General features: G+C 34.3%; 1 protein-coding gene across 9 annotated transcripts in view; it reads right to left on the bottom strand.

Annotated features, from left to right (window-relative positions):
• Nucleotides 1–4,939: 4,939 nt before the first annotated feature.
• LOC143255662 (uncharacterized) overlaps nt 4,940–25,013 on the bottom strand; it is a 76,065-nt gene continuing 55,991 nt past the window's right edge. For all 9 annotated transcript variants that reach the window (XM_076511689.1, XM_076511696.1, XM_076511691.1 and 6 more), the window contains 2 exons: nt 11,602–12,899; nt 4,940–10,099 (listed from right to left, as the gene is read on the bottom strand). In XM_076511689.1, the coding sequence (XP_076367804.1) occupies nt 9,170–10,099; nt 11,602–12,899 (2,228 nt within the window). In that variant the 3' untranslated portion in view covers nt 4,940–9,169. The remainder of the gene's footprint in view (nt 10,100–11,601; nt 12,900–25,013) is intronic.

Below are 25,013 nucleotides of genomic sequence, written 5' to 3'. Positions count from 1 at the left end.
AGACCATCTGTAAGAAAATTAAAGCTGAAGCGGAACTGGACCCTGCAACACGACAATGACCCAAAACATACCAGTAAATCCACCAAGGACTGGCTGAAAACTAAAAAATGGAGAGTCCTGGAATGGCCGAGTCAAAGCCCAGAGCTTAATCCCATTGAGATGCTGTGGGGTGACTTGAAACGGGCTGTACATGCAAGAAACCCCTCAAACATCTCACAGCTGACAGAATTCTGCATTGAGAAGTGGGGCAAACTTTCTTCAGAGCGATGTCAGAGACTGTTAGATGGCTACAAAAAGCGTCTCACTGCAGTTATTTCAACCAAAGAGGGTAACACTAGCTATTAAGGGGTAGGGTGTCCTCACTTTTTCCTCAGTTACAATATGCGTTTTTGTAGAATTACATTTACAGAAGATCTTGAAAAGTATTTTCTTCAGTTTTAATTGTTTAGCTATATTCCTATAATCTCTCAGTATTGTTAAAATTGAGATTAAGTATTTATATATCCAAAAATGTTACAAAAATACACAGGCTTTCATAGGGCGTCCTAACTTTTTCACATGACTGTATATATATATAATTCAAAAATCTTGATCCAGCATATTAAATCTTGTCTCATGGCTTCAAAATTGACTTTTTAAAAATTAGGAATTAGATTTTACTAACATGTAGGCAAACACTAAATCTAATTCCGTATATACTATTCTTCCCCCTTATTCCCGCATACACGCTTTAAATTTCATAACCACATCTTTATTACTGGTTAACAATGTGTCTAAAATGACATCTACTCTAATTGATTTATTTAAGAGTCCTTTTCACTCACTATTTGAGTTCATACAATTCCAATTAATGTGTCTGAAAGTAAATTAATCATAGTTTTGCATGAGTATCCTTAAGGTAACAACCTGATGTCATTATACAATTTCTCAATGACATTATATGTTTGATCAGGTAGTCTATGAAAGTTGCCAATTAAAACTTTCTATGCTCTTAAAACTACAAATATAACCCATATAGATTCATTTTGTTCTTCCGACTCAACAGCGCGCCGTTCCATTATTCTTTTAAAAACTGCTACTTTTAATATATAACCTAGAACTTAAAAATCACTCCAGTTATCCATGTTCTTCAAAATCTGGTAATTCCCATTATATCATAGTCTTCTATTACGAATTGATCTTTGAGTTTATTCTTTATGCTCCTAATACTTCTGTCATTAAAATATCGCCCCCAGTTAAACATCGATACGCCTGCACACTTGCAACGCTAGAAAACGGGTTTCGATACCCTTGGTGGACAGAGCACAGATAGTCCATTGTGTAGTTTTGTGCTTAATTACAAACAAACCTTAAAATATCAACACCTATATTTATTTTTAAATCTGCGATGCTTTTCTTAAAATGTATTAATTTAACTTATTATGATATAATTTTCTTTTTCAATTTCCTCATTCCTGTGGTTATCCAATAGTTTTGTTAATTTTCAATTTACAATATTCCCTCATCACTACGAAAGTTTAGCTTAAACTGCACTTCTCACAAAAACTGAAGAATAGTAAGGTTTGTTTAAATTTGTATATTTTTGTGGTTTCTTTTTTTCAAATTTAACAGCCCTCCCCTCAGTGGCACAACAAGAAACAGGGTTCCGATATTCGTGATGGGCAGAGCACAGATAGACCATTGTGCAGCTTTGTGCTTAATTCCAAACAAACAAATAAATAAAGTCAACATGTTTATTGCAGAGGATTATATTAATCCTATCTAGGTTTTACAAGCTTATGGATAAAATATTTCTCATATTATAAGCCATTATCAGAAATGACCCCAAATCTACAAAGCGAAAAAAAAATTGTTTTGCTGTATTAGAAAAGATGTTTACTGTTGAGATAATTGTAGGGTTACGTGTTTTATTGTTATTAGTATTGACTTTTGCAAATAATGTGAAAATGTTTAGAGACCAATTATCTGAAACTGAAGCTTGCAGAGACATCACATGGCTACAGGAGATGGGAGTGTCATCATCTGTGGAGAATACATCAAAAGGCCAGACCATGGTCGTAGAAGGACTATTGGTACAGTAAACGACTGATATATACGGAATTTAACCATTAGAAACCATAACAGCAGCACTAGGATCTTCAAGAATGAGTTTCAGCAAGTCACTGGAGTATGTGTATCGTGCTCAATATTAGAAAAAATCTACATTAGACTGGGACACCAGTTACAGCATCTGTACTAACAGTAAGGCACCGAACAGCCCGACTGGTATTTGACCAGTAGTGGATATGTGTATCCTCTAGTGACCGACGTGTGACAGCCTAGAGACATAAATAAAAACGATATTCGGTTCGTAACGTTGTCCATCATGATGCTTCTAGGGATGGCTCAGTGATGATCTGCGGAAACATCTGCAAGAAGAAGCATACAGACTTCAATGTGGCGAATGACTGACCCCTAACATCAAAAGGTTATGTGGATAAAATACTTCTATTCATTGTTCGTCCCTTTGCTGGTGTTATTGAAGAAGAATTCATGAGTATCAGCAGGATAACCCTCCTCTCATACCGCCAGGATAAACCAACAGTTTTTTTTCAGGATGATGGATTAGAGATACGAGACAGGCCTGCTAAATCACCGAACCTATGGCCGATTGATAATATGTGAAATTTGATAGGAAGGGCAGCTAGAAACAGACAGCCTGCTCCAAGAACTCTGAGCTCACCTCATTCAAAAGTATACTGTGCTGTCCAGTAAATCATTTGAAATCTCATCAACAGTACGGAAAAGAGGTGCAGAAGTTATAAGCAATAAAGTAGGGTCTACCAATTACTGACGATACATTTTGTTAAGTTTTTCATCCCAATAACTTATTTTTCTTTGGTATTTGTGCAGCTATAGATAAAACTTGACGTTAATTTTACTTGTTTCTTATTTCTACATTAATTTTTCGTCTTACTTATATTGTTTACCTGTGATAATTGTAATAAACAAGTTTTGTTAGTTTAAATGTCTCTATTGTTTGTTTATTTTTCTCAAATTGTTAAAAATATCAAAACCTCATTTTCTTTACATTTTGGTATCATATTTTTAATTAACACCTTTAAAGCTTCCCTAAACATCATGCTACCTAGCCAGCTGAAACGGGGCCTATTTGCAGCATAAACTTCATCCTTACCCTGAAGAATTATCTACAGGTCCAACAAGTCCAATTATTTATACAAGCATATTTTAAATAATCTTTCATTTAAGTCTTGAACTTCGCTATGTAATTCATTCCTACACTTATCAAGATTGAATACTATTGTATATTTCTGTCTCTATACCCTTTGGGCAGTTCTTACGACTTACGATATCAATCATCACTGATCCTACATGCATTATATATTTATAAGAGTACTCCTTGATATTATGTAACAACTAAACTGCCAACGCTTTCTGTAATGTCTTGTTTACGTCTTTCATACTTAATGCTGAATATTCAACAATAATTTTTCTTAATTTGCACAGATTTGCAAGGTTTTACATAGTTTTAGTTACTTGGTTGAAAATCATTTTTGAGGAGTTTCAGGTTAGTGACCGATTTAGGTTAGTGACCGCACTAGGATGTGAGCAATACTACTGTCTTTTATACAAGATCTATTACAATATTAAGTAAAATCTAATCTTGACTAAAGATACACAAAAACCTGACAATAACACGTTGTCAATTAATATACAACTATTTTAATACATGAATTATTATTTTGATAACTGAAGTTGAGTAAAGTTAAAACGTCTGAAACACGTGTGAAAATATTTTATTTCAGCTCTACATTTGTAATATCACACCGTTCAGGAATATTTTTCAAAATCTCTTTGAATAACATTAGTACCTTAGTTTTGAATACAATTATAAATAAGCATATTTATTCAGAAACTGTACCTATGGTCGTGGGTTAAAATCCTGTCAACGAAAAGGCTCAATCTCTCATACGTGGATGAGTTATGTTGTAACGGCTCGTCCTAGTATTCGATTAGAATAGTCCAAGACTTAGCTGTGGGTAGTGTTGGCTCTGCCTTCCCTCATACTTCTATATCAAAGACGGCTAGCGCAGAAAATATTCGAGAATTTTTGGGTTATGTTCACAAACACACACATACTGGCTAGGTGGGTTAAGAAGGCGTTTAACTCGTAATCTAAGGGTCGTGGGTCGTCAAATCCCTATCGCAACAAACATGTTCGTCCTTTTAGCCGTGGGGGCGTTATAATGGTACGGTCAATCCCACTATTCATCGGTAAAAAAGTAGCCCAAGAGTTAAAGATGGGTGGTGATGACTAGCTGCCTTCCTTCTAGTCTTACTCTGCTAAATTAGAGACGACTAGCGCAGATGGTCCTCGTGTAGCTTTGCACGAAATTCGAAAACAAACAAACACACGTATACAAACAAGCTTTTCTAAACACGACATTGACGTTTCTACATGCAACACACATTAAACATCTTATACCACTTGTAAAACATTAACCTGTAAAAACTCATGAATAAAACTATCTGGAAACGTAACTTAAATAATCTTAGACATCTTATATTCGATTGTATGAGCCAAATGAAAATATCCGACGAATGAAAAAGTTGAAGTGAAATTTGTCTTAAAATTTGTGACACCGTTTAAATTGCTTTGGCCTCTTGAATTAAATTGTTTTACATATATAAACACAATAATGTTTAAAGTTCATTGATTTATTATTATATCACTAAAATAAATAGTGTTATTGTTGTGTTTCATATTTTTAAATATAAACTTAAGGTTTAAAAATTTTCAAGTCATCAATAAAATTATAATATTTTTTCTCATACAAAATGTACTTATAACTTAACAAACCATTTTATTAATTTTCTACATGTTGATATATATATAGGCACACACACAGTAGCTTCAGAAAGAGAAAAGAACACATTATTGAAGTAAAAAATTTATTTCAACGAATTATCTACAGACAAACGAAGGAACATTGGGAAATATATATATATATACACTACCATCACTAGAGAATTTACATGTATACAAAATAAGTAACCTTACTAAATTATTATACATTTTGAAAGGAATAAATACCCAAGCCCGTTTTAAAGTGTAGCAAACATGAATGCCAAAGTAGTCAACCTTTCGCCTAAAATGTCATTCTCAGTACAACCTTTAAATGTATAATGTCGTACAGAGCACCTCTATTCACACGACCTCTCAGGTTACTTTACCATGTTAGGCTTAGACCGTCTTGAATCATTAGCTTTTACAAGTGCTTGTGCTCTTAATCTAACTTGAACTCTGAATAAACTCGGTTACCAGGAATAAATACAACACTTTTCTGGCGAATTACAGTGACTGATTATTTGTATTTTACATATTTTAAGACTGTTATAACACTAACCACAAAGCTGAGATTCGCTTGACTAACAAGCAAGTTTGTCAAGCACCAAAATCGGCATTATCCTCTCAAAAACTACTAAGATAAACTTCGACGGGAAAATGAAACTTATTTTATACTCCTTTAAGAAACTCTTAAAACTGACGTAGTCATGTACTTCATGTTGCGTAGACTATGTTTCTGTAATATCATAAGTGATGATAGCGAGAAATAAGCATTTCTGAGTTATTTGAAACGCATATAATCTCGGTCTCAGACTTATTACACACATTATGCTGGAATAAAACGTTATTCTTACTTATAGTGATCCTATTAAGGTAAACATATCTGCTTTATTTATTTCCTCTTAAGAAATAAAAAAATAGCAGCCGAGACTGTCAAACGTTTCTTCTACGCCACTTAAAAAAACAAGAAATTATTTGAGACTCTTGAAAAGAAAAAAAAAAAAAAAACGACAGAGAGAATGAACCTCGCCAGAAGTATAGAAAGCAGTAAATAGTTCGTTTGTAATGTGCAATACTGTATTCTGAAAAATTCCCATAATGAGCTCCTCGTTACGGCCGTTTGGGTTACAATGTCTTCTGCTGGTAAAGTGTTTTAGGCAAACTGGACTGGTTGGTTAATTTTTAAATATACCTGTAGCTTTCAAATTATATTATTAGACTTTTCTGTATTTTTAGATACCAATAAGATATTTACTGATATAGTGTTTCAGGAATTTTTACAAAATTAATTTCGAGTTTATACTTCCAGAGACTTGTGATTAATGACGAATCATAGAAATTTATCTAGGTCCCTCATCATCTCGTGCATTGTCTTCCATAGCATTACACGGAATATTTCGAGAGATCATAATATAAAAGTACGTCCTTTTTTCTTTCTTAATATCAGTACATCGAATCATAAAAAAGCAAGAAACTTAGAAAATAGGACTTATAACTCACACAAATTCTTTTATTGGTTGTACACAGTAAACTTTGTATTGATTTAAAAAAAACATAGTTATTTCTAATATTTAGTTCAAATAAATGAATATATTTATGATTCCTTTAACATAATTCAAAAGGTCTTTATAAACTAAAAAATATTCATATTTGAAAAATAAATTATGATTAATTAAGCCTAAAGTATGGTTCCTGATTCGATATTTAATTCGTCTACAGAAAAATAAATTATATTTATCAACAGTGACGAAGAAAAGTGGAAAGTTCAAAACACATTTTAATTACACACATAGCCGAGAAATGATTAAGGTTTAAATCTTAAGAGATTAGCAGTTATTAAAAATATGTTGCAAGCTCACGGTTATTTGCACAGTTGACATATCTGACATGTGATATCGTAAGAAAAAATATTTACGCTAATTTTGAGGTTGATATGAATCAATGTTGCTGAATTGTAGTGAAAAACATACGTTAATTTGTAAAGAAATGAAAGTTATTGGTATTTGAAACTTTCCATGTATCCAATGTTACATACGTGTAGCTTACTCCATGGTAAAATAAGGAAAAAGGTAATTAAAACTTTTATTGTGTAGCAGTGGCTCCTTAAGTTCTACCTAAAATGGTATATATCGATTTAGTCATGTGTGGAATTTCAAGTAGTACATTTTACAGTTTAACTTAGATGAAATACCATAAAGTCTACATAGAAATAATGCACAGTTGTGGTAATAGACTACACCATAATTACAAATATTGGTAAGTTAAATTTTTCAACTGTTTGTAAAAAAATATTTTAAACGTGGCTGGTCATATCTTAATTAGAAAAAATTAAATCTAAGCAGGCTCGAAATTATTTTCATATGATACAAACATCAACAAGGGCTTTGTTTTCATTTCTTTCTCTTCCACACATCTTAAAATACTGTATGGTGTATATTTAAAACATGGCACTTTGTGTGAGTATTCATTCGCTTTCATACTAATATACGTGTGTATACACACGCATAAATCTCATATGTCGACCGAAAAGATTGGCACTACAGTTATAGCATGGAATAAACGGTTTTGCTCTATTTACAAGTTGTGCATATGTTTGTATTTAAAAACTAAAAGCAATCATTCGAAAGCATTCTCTCATTTGGTGCTGTGTTAATTTTCTTCGGATGTTGAATACATATTTTTAAAATTGTATAGGTAATATAATATTAATGATACGAGTGGCCTCATAAAAACAGTAAAATTATTGGACAGAAACATATTTAATAGTTTTTCGTTTATGAAAAATAAGCTAAATTATAAAACATTTACCAAAAAACATGGCAGTAGGCAATTAATCAATTGAAAAAGAACGTGTTTTATTTGGTAATAATTTGTAAACTACACAAATATTATTATCCAACAAGTCGTAATAAGTTCCCCCCCCTCCCACGGACAAAACAAAGTTTATTTTATGTAAAGTTTCTTTCATCTATTCATCACATATTTGCACAGTAATTTTTATTTTGATCTCAATTTAAGAATTATTGTTTGGGATTAGCCTGCATTATATGCATGAAGCTTAAAGAATAATTAGTTGGAAGCCTAACTTATTCTCAAAGTTACCGTCAAACATAACCTTCCGGGTCTTTGGTTGAAATATGAAAATTATTCTCGAAAATACTGTCAAACATAACCTTCCGGGTCTTTGGTTGAAATAGAATTCACAACAGTAGTTACATCTATAATATTCGGCATACATTTTTGCAGTTCAACAGGATTTTTATACATGAAAATATGCGATTACATCATGAGGATTATATAAAAACACTGGCAAAACAGAAAACGTTTCTAAAGTGATTTATATGTGTGGATGATCTACTTTTTCTTATAACCTACAAGGGAAATACATAAATCACTTAGCCCATATTATAAAGGGTACCCACTCAATGGATAAATATATATATATATTCAAAACATTATAATAAAGAAAGTTGTACTACTAGTTGAACTTTATATGCACTTACATTTATACATTTACGAAATGCCATGACAGAATGCTGGTTACCTTATCGGCACTTTGAATATATATTTTTACACAACACATTTTATAAATACACCGAAACTTCACATGTTTATTTTATTTTACTTGAGTCAGTTATCTACAAGTAAGTGTCGATCTTAAGCGAAATTTACTTTTTTATATTAAAGTGTTTTACATAGACAAACAAATGCCATAGTAATAAAGCTAAATGCTTTTTTGTCACCTCTAGTTTTTAGGAGTAGGTTGCACGTTGTTCACTTTCCCTCGTTTAAGTTCTGATCATTTTCCAATGCTTAAGATTTATCTGAATTAAACTTGCCACCACTGCTGCTCAATCTATTTTGAAGCAATCAAAATTGCTCTACAATTAAACAGTAACAACTATAAGAGCCATACGTTTCCCCAGTGCAAGACAAGACTTTTTTGGACAACTGGTATACAGATTATAAGAAATGTTCTGTTGAGTTACGTTTGTAAAGTAGAAATAAACGTAGGAAAATTGTTTTTAAACGTTACGTTTGGAGCAGTCCTCCTAACCAGCTTCATATTTTCGTAATATGAAGAATTAAGAATATTTCAGATGACTGAAATTTGACACAACAATTAACTATCTTACTAAACAAACATCTTTCACAAGAGTAACACGTGTTTCGTCAATGAAAGATAATTATAGAGTACTTTGGGAAAGTTAAGCCTCATTCTTTATAAAATCATTTGCACTTATCACAATTAGTTAAAAATGTACTTGTGCTCAACTGGTTTGCTTACATTTTTTAGGAACGTGGAATCAATTCTTGACGTCAGGACTGTGACGTGTAATGGTCCGACTCACCAGAAGATGCCATTGAATAGTTTGCAGAATCTCGTCTCTGATGTTGTAAGACAGGTGTCGTCACCTTCAGTGAACTGGGGATAATAGTTGGTTTGCTGTAAGGATTTACTGAATCCCCTTTCATAATAGTTATTCCTCCTAAATGCCCCATGCCACTTTTACGGGGTGATGTTTGCTCCATATCTAGTTGTTCAGGAGTGGCAGTGAAACCTGGATGATCCGTAAATGAAGTCATTCTCATGTTAGTTGCTCGACCAAAAGGTTCTTGAGAATTGTTCTTTTTATGTTCTATTTCATCGCTTTGTTTCCGTCTTATGACTAATGTAGTTTCGTAAGGATCGAGATAAATACCATTTTCAGGCTTAATAGTGGTAACCTCCGCCAGAGTAGATTTCTTTGAAATTCCTAGCTTATAGCTGTCGTCGGCCGGTGGGGCCACATTACGCTGTAGAGACATACTTTTCCAAGAGGATTTTGAGCTTCCTATGTTAGCTACATTTTCCAAACTTGTAGCTCGTTTTTCACACATACTAGAATTGGAATGTACACCACTTGACGAATCACTTCCACCTTTTTCAGGCGTGGTCGAGCTTTCGCTGACCGACCCTGATCTGGGTGTGAGATTACCATTATTTTGACGATTACTGTCATCACAGGAAGTAGAAGCCTTTGTATTCTGGGAGTCTGGAACCGGAATAGGGACAGGAACTGATGTTCTTCGTGAGTGGTCAACAGGGGTTTCCGTGGTACTAGCCACACTGTGATGAACAATAACAGGGGCACTGACTTGATTCCTTAGCGGAATTTCTTCTTCAAGAAGCAGTTCATAATCTCCATCGTCCAACAGAGGGCGTGAGCTTATGTCGAAGTTTTCGGTATCCTCTAACGGACAAAGCCGCTACACAGATGACAAAACATTTTAAATCTCGTAAGAGTGATTAGATTAGTAAAACTCCGTTATTTGCTGAGACAAAACGAAAAATATATTCATGCATATCCCATAATAAATAAATATCACAAAACAACAAATACTTAATAAATAACACTTCAAAATAAAAAACTGATTTACATACACAAAAGAAAAATACGTGATTTCACTTTATAAACTATAGCCAACAAAATTTATCTGCACATTATATGAAAATTATCACTAGTACATCATATTTTTGAGATAAGACACTTTTAAAAGTCCACCAAACCTTGAACGACAATAGCACTCTGAAACTCAATAAACAGTGTGTTAAAAAACTGTGACAAATATGTGCGTTAAACATTTAGCAAAGTAGGGAATGATTGTTCCATGCCTGTATTATCATGTCTTACTTAACTCAAGCACAATTAATTTTCAGTTATCGTGTTCCGATACACATAGTTTGGGCATTTATTACAAAATTCTTGGTGTATATTACACTCTGCATTTACGACGTTGTTATGTTTACTCTATCATCACTAAAGTCATATACGTTTTTTGCTCGTATGTTGATTGTTCGGCGAAGAAAAAAAACATTTACATTTTTTCTTTATGTTATTTTTGCCATGTGTAATGTGTCAGAAGTCTGAAAGTGAATGTTTTATATATATTCTTTAGTGCCATTAAAGAAGTGTGTCATGCTCCATCTTTTGGCTATAAAATATCAACAATTTTAGGCCCTATGTTTCAATTAACATCTCTTAAACTGATCCCATAACCACTTACAACTTATGACTCATATATGTATCGGTAGGGTGAAAAGCTAAGGCTCCAAAACTGCTAAAATTAAAAACAGTTATATGGTATACAAGAGTAAATATTAAGCTTATGTATACATTCAGTTGATCGTTTGTAAAGTATAAAAGTAAATATAATTATGACAAAAACAGAATTGAACGGAAATGTTCTTATTCTTTTAATCATATGTAAACTTCATACTTTGGGGAAATTATTAAACCATCTTTGAAATATATAGTATCTATGCTAAAGTATCACGTTGCACTATATAAGCTGTCATTATCGTTCATCGATATCATGATATATTTCATATCATCTATAATCTCAAAGTTTGCACTTTAATTTATTAGGAATTCTTTCTCTTTTCGTTCACCGAAAATTTTATTTAAGGTACAAAATAATGTATTAATAGTCTATAAAAATATTTGCTTCTTAAACAATTATTTTCGATATATATGTAGGTCTAAACTAGTAATCCTTTCATAAGACAAAGATATTTAAAAGAACGTTTAGAACAGAAGTACCTACTTTTGTTTTTCTTGTTGTTAATTTCTTAAAATTGTCAGTTTTTTTTTGCATAAAGATAATATTTGAACTTTCAGTAAATTACAAAAACTCCTTAAAAACAATTATGTATGTATACGTGAATACTTGGTTATGTTAGTAAGCATAATAATTCATATAATAATTACCGTGTGAGTTGGAGTCTTATGATCATCATCTTTTACTACAACCATTTCCCGCAAGGTGGCGTAGTCTCCGTCTTCTGAATTTGAATCTGATAACTCTTCCAATTTGACGTTCTGCTTTTTCAATTTCCCAGTAAATTTTGGAGACTTAGTGAGTGATTTAGTCCTTTTTGTAGGACTCGAATTCAAAAGTCTTTCTTCAAAAGTAACTTTCGACTTCCGATTACCTTTTCGTCGTGTTATCCGATCATTTTCTGGTGATTCTTTTGTTTCTGATGGAATTGGAATTTTAGGTTTCAACCAGTAAACCTCTTCATCGTCTGAAGGCGAGCCAGACTTTTCACTTAGATTCGATTTTACAGCCAAATTTATTATGGCTTTCTTGAAGGTCATTTCTCGGACTTGGTAAGTCTGTCCGTTTTCTATGACCAACAACGGCGGTTCTTTTGTTGTATTTACTGTTTTCATTTCAATGTTATTTCCAAGCTTAGCAATCTGCCCGTTACAGGTCAAAGGACACTTCTTCATTCTTCCATTTGAAAATTTCCATTTGTGTTTTATGGTTAGGCTTAACCACATCAGGATCCATAGAAGAAGATGAACAATAGTGCCAGTTACTCCAGCTAAAATAACGCCGTCAAGACTACCACAGTAGACCATAGTGCAGTCGTACATCAAAGGTGACGCTGTGAGAACAATAATCAGCAAAGCAAGAAAAGCACTTAATTGGGGAATATATCCCCAAAGTCGTCGGGATTCTTCTCGCCATGTAATATGACTTTTGCGAGCCTGACACTCTTCCCAATCCCGATACTTCTGGAGGCCATAGATGTATAAAATGGTTCCAGATAGCGTCAACATAATATTATATAGTAGAAACAGAAGAAGTGACAGTGGAACATTTAAGAGCAGTGGGCTGAACCGAAACAGTACCGCTTTGGCACCAAATACATAAATTTTGTAGAGCACGCTAAAGGAAGTGAAAGCTAATACCTGTTGTACAGAAGTAACCATCAGCTGAAAGGAGAGGACTAGACCAAACCACTTGTTAACCTTCCAAAATACCGATGGGTAACGTACAGTATACACTAATAAAGCCAACATATAGTTGATGAATTCGGCCGACACTAGTGCCATCCCAGGAATTTGCGTGGAATGGTTATCGTCTCTAACGTTCTTCTGTTGATCGGCAACCTCCTGTGTCCACAGCTCTGTCTCATTGATGATTGACAGGAAACTCAGCGCCACCAAGCGATCTTTGTGAGTAACCACAAAGTCTAGATCTGTCCTCCAAAGGTCAGCTGATGAAGACAAAATTCAAATACATAATTACTCATTTTTCATTTTCTCACGATACTTTTGATTCTTAATCCTAACTATGGTATAGATTTATCGGTTGTAATATTGTAGTAAAACAAACACCATCTACCTCAGAAACGTAAAATTTTAGTTTCTTTTAAACTTGCTGCACTTAATATTAGATGCTGTTGTTGTATATTGCATTACATATAAAATTATTTCAAATGTTGCTTGCTAGCAAATTAATTTTCTTAGTTTATTATAACTACATTAACCCTAAAATGTTAATAATCCAGGAATGGGTCACTATTTCTGAACGCCGATTCTGTAGTCTCCTTTCCTACTTAGGTTATTAAGTTACATTTTAAATAAGCTATATTTAAAATATTGTCAGACGTTACAACAGAACGTCTGGAATGTGCGCTGCAAATACAATGCCACTTTGTCGCTAAGCAACAGATACCCTCTCAGTGGAGTTCCAGTCATTGTTGAAGAATTTAATGAAATCACATTTTTGTGCTGGTAAAAAGGAAAGAAAAACCTCTCGCCGCCTGTTGTACACTAACAAAGGAGAGACGGTTAGATAGATTAGTGCATAAGTAAACCATACAGTTGAAGCTGGCACCAACCTGGGGAGGAAGGGGAACTCGACCCTAAGGGTAGTTTTGACACATTTATTATCTCTGCGACAACAGCTCTAACTTTCTCTCTCTTATGATGTCATACTAAAGTCCAAATTACGTGTTAATTTGTCATTTCTAGATCTATAAGTTCATGGGTCAGTATTATTGACGAATTATTATGAATCTAATTATACAGGGTGGCCCGTAAGTTCCTACCCATCCATATGTTATTATGTTATATTCAATTACGCATGTATTATAAATTTGTTTCTTTTTTTTCAGATAAATATAGCCGATGTAAGCGCACTTGCACTTGCTATGTTGAGGAAAATGTCTCACAGAACATGGCTTTGCATAATATAATGCAGCGAGAGTGAGGGACAGCACACAGATACACTGGATACATAAGATATATGGATGGGTAGGAACTTACGGGCTACCCTGTAGATACAAACAGTGTACGTCATTAAGTTAACAACAAATTTTAATTAATTATTTGACCAATAATATATTCGCATTACGAGACTATAAAACTTATTTTTTATGATAAAAAAAATCGTTCTCTTCCATAAAGTTGCGGCCAGGCATGGCCAGGTAGGTTAAAGCGTGCGACTCGTAATTTGAGGGTCGCGGGTTCGCATCCCCGTCGCGCCGAACATGTTCGCCCTTTCAGCCGTGGGGGCGTTATAATGGTACGGTCAATCCCACTATTCGTTGGTAAAAGAGTAGCCCAAGAGTTGGCGGTGGGTGGTGATGACTAGCTGCCTTCCCTCTAGTCTTACACTGCTAAATTAGGAACGGCTAGCACAGATAGCCCTTGAGTAGCTTTGTGCGAAATTCAAAAAACAAACAAAAACAAAACAAACCATAAAGTCGCAAGTGTGTTGAAATATGCCATTAAAATTATTTAGCAAGTAAAAGGACATCACAAAACACACCTTTGTTCACTAAAAACTTGTATATTTACTTAGTTGTTAAAGTTTATGCTTTTAAAGAAAATTTAAATACTATAGCGACATCAATAGTCGCTTAATCAATTAGAAAAACGTCTATTTCATTATTCTCATTTTCATGCTTCAAAACGGACTGTTATTTTCAGAAGTTGGTTTTTGAATTTCACGCAAAGCTACACGAGGGTTATATGCGCTAGTAGTTTCTAACTTAGTGGTGTAAGACTAGAGCGAAGGCGTGTGTGTTTTTCTTATAGCAAAGCCACATCGGGCTATCTGCTCAGCCCACCGAGGGGAATCGAACCCCTGATTTTAGCGTTGTAAATCCGGAGACATACCACTGTACTAGCGGGGGGGGCAGAGCGAAGGCAACTCGTCATCATCTCCTACTGTCTACTATTGGGCTACTCTTTTACCAGGAAATAGTGAGATTGACTGTCACATTATAACGCCAGCGTGTTTGAAAGAGAGAGCATTTTTGTTGTCACGGGGATTCGAACCCAAGAACCTCAGATTACGAGCCTCAACCACCTGGCGATGCCGGCCCACTTTTAGATTAAAAAATAAAATAGGCTGTCTTTAGAATCTTCATACATAAACGAAACAATCAGGAGTATTACTCATGAGCAAAGGAAAAACATGGTTCATTAAGAAAAAACATCAAAAGGCAATCATTAGATGATCTCGTTGTTATTAAGATTTAGCCGAGTAAAGACAATGTAAGTTTGTTGGTTTTTAGTTCCGTCAAAACTACTAAAAGGTTATCTGTGCTAACCGGCCCGACATGGCAAGGTGATTAGAGTGCTCTACTCTTATCTGAAGGTCGCGGGTTTGAATCCCTGTCACACCAAACATGCTCGTCCTTTCAGCTATGGGGCGTTGTAATGTGACCGGCAATTCAACAATTCGGTAGTAAAGAGAGTAGCCCAAAGGTTGGCAGTGGGTGGTGATGACTATCTGCCCTCACCCTAGTCTTACACTAGTAAATTACTGACGGCTAGCGCAAATATCCCTCGTGTAGCGTTACGTGAAATTAAAGACAAACAAAACAAACTGACTAATTTAGCAGCAACATACTAGAGGTGCGACAGCTAGTGAACATCACCCACTGTTACTTTTTAGGCTACTCTTTCGCCAATGAATAATGGGATTGATCATCACATTATACCACCTCACGCTTGAAAAGGTGAACGTATTCGGTGACAGGGATTCAGCAAGTAAATCACAACGTTGTAAAAACTATTTTGTTTTAGACTTCTCTTGCAAAGTTACACAAAGAGATGTCTAAACATCTCCTTCCCTGATTATAAACTGATAAAACAGAGAGCAGAAAACTAGTCAACAACACTCATCGCCCAAAAATGCGACAACAGAACTGAAAACGTGAATCCTTTGATCCAAAATCCAAACACGCTAACCATTACGTTTTGCCCGGGTTTGTCAAAAATTAGAACAGATCAGGAGGTTCACCCGTTACAAATTGTATCGTTAAATTTTAAGCCTATCAATGAAAATTCATAGTAATATTTACTTTATTAAATGTAAGTCAGAATTACACTGTTAAGTTTTGTGCAATATTTTACAGACACACACGCACACAAAATTACATTTTAGTCAGGAATAAACAAACTGGAATAACGAAGAAGATCAGTTAAGAAAGCGCCTAAATTGTGACATTATATACAGAACTAACATTACCATATATCATATGTGGAGAATGTGACTATTTCTTTTAAAATATTTTTTGAAATAATTGCTTATAGCGTTTCTGCCTAAAAAACAGTTGTTAACACAACATGTGTCCCTCTTTGGCTCACAAGTAAATTTAAGAGCATTAAACGCAAGAATTCTTAGGTTTAATTAACGACGGACATAGCGTATTGACCCCACTGTGTATTTTTCACTAAAACAACTAAACAAAAGTAAAATACTGAAAATACTATCTATTCACACAAATAATGGAACACGTGATAACTGTATTTTGTGATTATAATGTCGAAATATTAACTGGTATGAAAAAATTTAAATATTGACTTCCTCTGTTTAACAGCAACGACTGTGGAGTGAAATACTGAAAAACACGAATGGGTGTATTTTTGTATTAAAAAAACAGTACATATGAGCGGTTACCTAACTCAGTCACTACATTAGGGGTGAAGAAATAATTTGCCTTAGCTTCCAGCTACTCCTCCCCCCCTCAACCCCAACATTTTTTATAATGTCTAATCGATCTTTTTTATAATCTGCTCAGTTTAATGAAACTAGGCCTACATCAGTAGGGGTGTAAGGGAAAGAAGAACAGATTAATAGGATTAGTAGATGAGTCATTCTCAGTATACACGGATGAGGAGTAATGTGAAGAATGTCGGGTGGATAGGGGAGAGAAATTCCAACAGTGGGCGTTCGAACATGTTTAATCACAACACGCTGCCATAAAAACGTTCGATCTCGAGCTCTTGGAGACACAACAATTGTATGACAGCTAAAAAATCTTAACCATGTTCTTTCTACATATACGTATTTACTGCTAGGAACTTGGAATAGATGCTACCATAAATGAAGAAGGAAATTTACAGGCCCAGTTTTTTATAGACCGTTCTTTTGGAATACAAGCCAGTTTAAACGTGATAAACTTGTTTATAAACTCTCTTAACTTTGCAACAAATTATACACACACATAAATTACTCTTACAAATATTCTTGATGGATGTACCACAACACAAATTAGGAACAATTTATTTCAGCACTTCGTATTCATTAAGAACTGCTCCTCCCAGTATGTTTTCTGACTTCTAGCCAGAAACCGGGTTTCGATATGCATGGTGAGCAGAACATAGGTAGCTCTTTATGTATCATTAAAATACGTCATAGATTACTCAATGATCAATCAGAAAAAAAATTAATTAATCATTAATCTTTTAGACTTGACTTTTTACACAAATTATGTTTCTTTTTTGTTGTTGTTTTTAATTTCACGCAAAGCTACTCGAGGGCTATCTGCGCTAGTCGTCCCTAATTTAGCAGTGTAAAACTAGAGGGAAGGCAACTAGTCATCACCGCCCATCGCCAACTCTTGGGCTACTCTTTTACCAACAAATAGTGGGATTGACCGTAACATTATAACGCCCCCACGGCTGAAAGGGCAAGCATGTTTTGTGCGATGGGGATTCGAACCCGCGACCCTCAGATTACGAGTCGAACGCCTTAACCCACCTGGCCATGCCGAGCCTGACAAATTAAGAACATATACACACAACTCGTTCAAGCATTCATAATGAATATATCACGACACATATAAGGATTGATTAAGATCGCTGTGAATACAAAATAATTAACTATTCTATGTTTAAACAATAAGAGGGACTTGTCATGCCACAATTACATTTGTTTGTTATTTGTGTTACTTTTATATTAATTCAACGATGAATTACCTATATCCCAGTTTAATTATGAATGTTTTAGCAAAGTATTTGAGTTAGACTTGTGTATTTGGCCCGGCATGGCCAGGTGATTAAGGCACTCAACTCGTAGTCCAAGAGTCGCGAGTTCGAATCCCCGTCACACCAAACGCACTCGCCCTTTCATCCATGGGAGCGTTATAATGTTACAATCAATCCCATTATTCATTGATAAAAGAGTAGCCTAAGAGTTGGCGGTGGTGGTGATGACTAGTTGCCTCAGCTCTAGTTTTACACTGCTAAATTAGGGACGGCTAGCGCAGATAGCACTCGTATAGCTTTGCGCGAAATTCAAAAACAAACAAATTTGTGTATTTCGTTTTGTGCTATGCAATATTAGCAAGTAGATTAAAATCCCACACGTTCTTTAACATTCCATTAGATACAGCTGGACAATAATAAATTCCGCTTACAAAAAATACGTTAATATCTAACTGTATTTGGTATTGATTTAGCATTTTATACTCTTTCATTCCGAAAGAGAATTTGAAGCTATTCAGTTTTCCTGCTAAACTTTTTTCTCGTTTTTCTTCACTTCTTGGTGAGATTAGTTTTATCTTGTTCACAATTAAAACAAGATAAAATAAATCCCCGCTGGCAGCAAAGTGCTCTTCAATACTTCATATAAAGTTATATGAGGATCTTCGTCTTCTCTTGATGGCCATATAGTAGAAGCAGAGAATAATAACTTCTAGAGAATACCAAATTTGAGTTTCATATCAGAATTGGCACGGTCAGGTGATTAGAGCACTCGACTCACAATCTACACAACGTAGGATCAAAATTCGGCCAGACATGTGTCCTTTAAGTTGTGGGTCGTTGTAATGTAACGATCACTTCTATCATTCGTTGGTTAATGATAGCCCAAGGGTTGGCAGTGGGTAATGTTGGCTAGATGCCTTCTGCTGATTTATCACTTCAAAATTAGAGATGGCTAGCACACATAAACCTCAAATCGCTTTATGCATAACTCAATAAAAAAGCTCCATATCAAAGGTGGATACCGAAGTTGTACAGATGTTCACAAGTACTTTCTCTCTACTTTTGTAAACAGATAATTTATTTCCATGAACCAAATCCATTTTATCCATTTATTTATTTATAAAATGTTTAAAGAGACTTGCTAGAACCCAAACTACCGAGTTTCGTTTAAACTGAACATGCATCAGTACTTCTAAAGATGTTCAAATATTAATAAACAATGAGTTTTGTAGCTCTTACAAAAACAAATATAAAAAAGGTAGAAATATTTAATACCTAATTTTTTTCCTGGTTCGTACAAGAGATACCTAAAAGAAAAGGTAGAAAACATTGATAAAGAATTGGTTTTTATGGATGGCAGAAAACATACCTAAAAAGGTCTAAAAGAAATTCGGTGATCATTTGCATAACCTTGATGAATACAAATTGGTGAACAACATCAAAACCTATCATACCTTATTGTTGTTAGATACAAATGATGAAGTAAATAATCAAAGAATAAAACTTATGTCAAAAATAAATAAATTTATTGTAATTTTGCAACAACAAAAAATAAGTCTGTACATGAAAAAACAATTTTATGAGCTGCCAAAGCACACACACCAGCTAGTGATTCTTTTTAGTCATTAGTCTGTAGATTTCTGGTTGTAGTTTTTACATCACTCGTGGACAGTGTACCACGAAGAACCAAGTATCCTCTTTGATCAAAGAGCTCCAGCACGTGGTTGACTTGAATAGAGATTGACTAGCTTCTTGTAAGCAATAAATTCAGACTGTTCAAGTTAATTTCTATGTTTTGAAAAAAAAAGATCAACATTTTTTCCAGCGCTAGAAAATCCTGTCGTAATGACAGTTTCTCTGGGTATTTTATATTTACGTTATTATCTTGATATACTGCTTAAGTTAATTACAGTATAATTACTAAGAAACGTTTTCTATTTTTATACAAAACTGAGGAAAAGAGCCATTCTATCAAATTATTTGTTCAGACCTACAACCATCAGATGAAACTTTACTGATATTGTGGTAAAATCCGAATGTAGTGACTCACAGGGAAAACTTGTGACAAGTGCCTCATAAAGGTTCTTACTTGTAATTTTGAAGTGATGATCTAGCTAATTACTATATGACTAATTTTAGTCTTTTGATCTTCACGCAGTTCTAGTGGATAGTCTGTTCTGACTATAAATTCAAGAATTCATTGTTCGCTACCCGTTATTGCAAAAACGTGTTATATACTTCAAATCCATGGGTGCGTTTCAAGAGTCTACGTCAAATTTCATAATTCGATTAGAGCAATCCAAGAGTGGGAGGTAAGTGTATTTGGTTGCTGCCTCGCCTCGGTCTGTCAGTTCAAAATTAAGGACGGTTAGTGCAGGTATCCCTTTTGTAATGTTGAACGAGTGAACACATTTAGTTTGTGATCTAAAGGGCTACTGTCTGAAATATGTTTCAGATATGATCTTCATAAATGAGGCAGACGTGCTTTAAAATTAGAGTAAATAACAGTACACAGAAGATGGTAGCAAATATGTTTAGAGTGTATGCCTAAAAATTACATTATGAAATACTGGATGACCCAAACACGAAGCAAACTAAGATATAAAAACTTAATTGGTTAATGAAAAATAGTGAAATGATGAGTGGATGAATATTTTATAAAGGAACGAAGTTAAATGTATACATGTGAATTATGAGACCACGCACATGAATAACAAGCATATATTTTACACTTAGTTGCCATAACCCATGTAAAATTTACAAATGCCAACAGTTATTTTACCTGAAAGAAGTTCCGCATACGAACTGCACATAGCAAAATCACGAGTAACATCTCCATATCTAGCGATTAATTCGAAGTATATTTAAGAACTATGGGCAACAAATGGTTATTAAATGTAAAGCTTTTATATCACACGTATTAAGTAAAAAAAAAATGTAAATTATCTTGTTTCATCTTGAACGAGTTTAAGTTACCGGTAAGATTTTGCACTGTCATATAAAGACGTCACTCACAATATTTAAAAAAACTTTATAGTTCTGTTATTTTATACATTTTCAATTACTGCATATATTCTTAAAACAAAAAAGATAAAAAAAATGAGAGAAAAACGCCAGAAATGAAGCGGTTGAGATCTCTATCAAGATATCTAATATCGAAATGAATGGTGTCCACATCTTAGAATTTGTTCAAGTTCTGTGAATAAAATGTTAATTCGGCATGCTTGAGTTTTATGTTTTTCATTTACGTAATAGTTTACAACAAATTTTTATGACGTTGAAATGGTTTTAATAATTATTCTTTCTTTCTGTTTTAACAATTTGTTCTAGATTCCTCTACTTGCTTTGTAACTACGTGTGAACTTTCTTTACTAATTAGTTTATCATTATTATCTATAGTTTTTCTAGTAATGTTCATGTTGTTAGTCGTATCTAAGGTTTATTCTCTACCAATTTCATGTTCATATCATCTAACACTCTTGTCTGCTACTTCCTTTAACTGGCATTACTTACGATCAGATTGTCTTGTCTGCTACTTCCTTTAATTGGCATTACTTCCGATCAGATTGAAATCCAATGATATTACCTCAAGGTTCACCACCTTTATCTAAAATACATCCTTTAATCTTTATCAAAATTTTCTAAAGTTTATCCTTTAACACTTAATCTATTAACAGTATCTAAAGATCCTCTACTACTTCCTATTGTATGACTATCGTCTAGTGTCACTGTTGCGTTACCTTGTAAATTAACCGCAGTTAAGGTTTTATCTTCTGACACTTATTTCGTTAGTATTGTCTAAAGTTTACATTCTAACGTTTACTTTGTCAATATAATCTCAGGTTCATGCTCTTTAAGATACATCACCTCTATCGTTTAACATGCGTGTTTTAATAATAGCAACTCAAATATAATGACCATTACCTGGTTTATCAACGTCACCTTGATTTCCCTCTCTATTCGTACTTTATTACGGTTATTCGGTTTTTTCTTAGTCACTTGGCACGTTATTAAAGTTGTACAAACACACAACCCTACTTACTTCATTAACATTCTCCAAGATTTCTTACGATGCAGTAAATGACTTCCTAACGATCTATCCTCGCCCTTCTCCAAAGCAAGATCAAATTCAATGCACTTTTCGCAGGGTTTACAACACTAAAACTTTACTACATGAACTTCTTCCTCTGTTTTAGATTCAGTAAAAAACTCTTACAAAAGTTTCAGTGTCAATCATTTTGGTTCTAGCTTCATTTTAAAAGGAGCTTTTAGCTTTTCTCTCTCTAATAAGAGTCAACGTAAAACACAAATTGCTAAGTAGATCATTATCGTTTTACGTACGTAAGAGATACTTGGGTCGATGAGGATGATAGAGAAAGTAAAAGGGAAACCAATTCTCATGAGCATACTCTGTTTTCGTCGTTTTCTTCAATATATTTTATTTATATCAGTAATACCTACTTTATATCGGTTTCATGACGCATTATATTCTTAAGAGGCCATGTGGTTAAGGCGACTGGCTCGTAATCCGAAGGTCGCTGCTTCGAATCCCCGTCGCACCAAACATGATCGTCCTTTCAGTCGTGGGGGCATTATAATGTTACAGTCAATCCCATTATTCGTTGGTAAAAGAGTAGCCCAAGACATGGCGGAAGGTGGTGATGACTAGCTGCCTTTTCTCTAGTCTTACACTGCTAAATTAGGGAAGGCTAGCGCAAATAGCTCTCGTGTAACTTTGCGCGAAATTAAAAAACAAACAATATTCTTATGAAAATATATCCGAAATTAACATAGATCATAGAGGAAAAATCACGACAATAATTGCTGAAACATGTGAGTTTTTGATTTGTTTTCTTGGGTTGCAGTTTGTGCTGAAGAATTTATCATGTTGTGCAATTATTAAACTAACCTCACAACATTTTGCCAGACATTTATTATTACACTACTTTTGGCTAAGGTGAGGCACGGCTGTATGTTTAAAATCCATCTACGTCTAAGGCACTGTATTCTACTTATGTATATCACGTACTGCAGTGAATCAGCAGTGAGATTAAAGCCCTATAAATGTACAATTCGGAGCCCTATCCCCGCGACGGGCACGACACAGTGAGAACAATAAGCAGCTTTACGGTAAATAAAACACAAAAGCATTTCCAGATAATCTAGGTCCGAACATTATTTACTATTCTCATCGCAATAATCTGCGTGATGTCTACATACGTAAAGGATGAATGCACATTCAGAAGAATGTAATTAGTAAACTCGCTTGCAGCTGTGTTTATATATATATATATATAACCTGTAAAATGCACATCCTAGTAATAACATGAGGTAGCAAAACAAAGATAACATGCTTGATATTTCTTAACTCAACATGGGATTATGCGTGAGAGCGTAACGTTCTGATTACGCATGTTGTTTGTTTGGTTTTGTTTGTTTTGAATTTCGCGTAAATTTACACGAGATCTATCTACGCTAACCGTCCCTACTTTAGCAGAGTAAAACTAGAGGGATGGCAGCTAGTCATCACCATCTACCGCCAATTTTTGGACTACTATTTTACCAACGAAGAATGGGAACGACCATATTATTATAAAGCCACACGGCTGAAAGGGCTAGCATGTTTGATGTGATTGGGGATTCGAACCCGAGACCGTCAGATTACGAATCGATTGCCTTAACCATCTGGCCATGCCGGTCCTACTTCATATTGACCTAAGAGATCGAGTGAACATGAAATATGAGCAATAAATGCAAAGTACATAATCCATATCATAGTTAGAAAGTTGAAGGTTGATCGACATGAGAGTATTTTGTACAACTAGATATGTTAGTTGTATTCCTGTTATGTGCACCAGCTTCAGGTAAAGACTTGTAACTGGCCGGGTATGCGAAACGATGTTATGTTGATCTTTGCCTTTACGAGAACATAGTTGAAATAAAACGAAAGGTTTTCAGTTTCATCCAGGCCATCAATTTCTTTTATAGAAGGAAAGTATTGACATCTATGTATAATAATATCCAGTGGAAGAGCAGAGATGACAACCATTTGATTTGAGCGTAATTATTACGACTTTGGTGCATACATTAGGAGTATACGCTCATACAGACAAATATTACGACTTGTTGGAACTCCAAAATTATTATATATTATATAGGCCTATACAATAAAGTGATAAATTGTTCCCCCATGGCTTCAAAGGGGTGAAAAGAAACTTTCTAGTGAGATACAAATAAATTTTGATAATAAATAAAAGACACAGTCCAAATGGCTACTTGCGATAATCATGTTTGTGCTTGAAATAATAAAAAATATTTGTATCTCCGACGTCTACCAATAGTTTGAGTGCGGTGCTTCTCCATACTGAGTACGTGGGGGAATCCATAGTTACGTCATCAGTGCTTGTCAGTCAATCAGCGCTCGTGTAGATGGGTATTTCTCGTTTTCTAAGCGGCATAGAAACACCAATGCGATCATTCACAAGATGGAAAAAAAGAGGCCTCGTTCACCAGATTGTCTTTTTCTGGCAAATCTAAAAGGATTAAAACTGTGAATCAAAAATTTAGGAAAGAGTATAGTGCAAAATATCAGGTCATTGCATCAAAAGTCAGTGACAGTTATGCGTTTTGTACAGTTTGTCACATCGATTTTTCTGTGGCGCATGGCGGGATAAACGATTCTTTCAGACATACAAAATCGACATCTCACCAACAAAAGGCTGAGGCAAAGACAAAAACGATGCAGATAACGACATCTATGAGTAAGAATTCAGAATATGAAAAAGAGTTTCAAAAGAATTTTTTAAAAATGTATTTATTAAATACACAAAACACAGTCATGAATGAGCAATCTATAGCAGTAATAAATAATAAAAGTTATAATAATATTATAATAATAAACAACTTAGAGACATGGGTCAGGCCTAGTAAACGCAAATGATAAAGGGCTCTGTCTAAAATCATTACGCTCAGTCATTTGAAATAGTTGGCATCTCTGGAATAGGATATTAAGTAGATACATATAACTACAGAAAGCCAAAACATTTCAAAATCGAAAGAAATTCAAAAAATGTAATACAAACACACTATTAAATATCATGCGA

The sequence above is a fragment of the Tachypleus tridentatus genome, chromosome 7 (genome assembly GCF_004210375.1).
Source record: "Tachypleus tridentatus isolate NWPU-2018 chromosome 7, ASM421037v1, whole genome shotgun sequence".
In the NCBI taxonomy this organism is placed as follows: Eukaryota; Metazoa; Arthropoda; class Merostomata; order Xiphosura; family Limulidae; genus Tachypleus; species Tachypleus tridentatus.
Note: the sequence above shows the minus strand (reverse complement) of the source record. Positions and strands in the feature narration are given on the sequence as shown.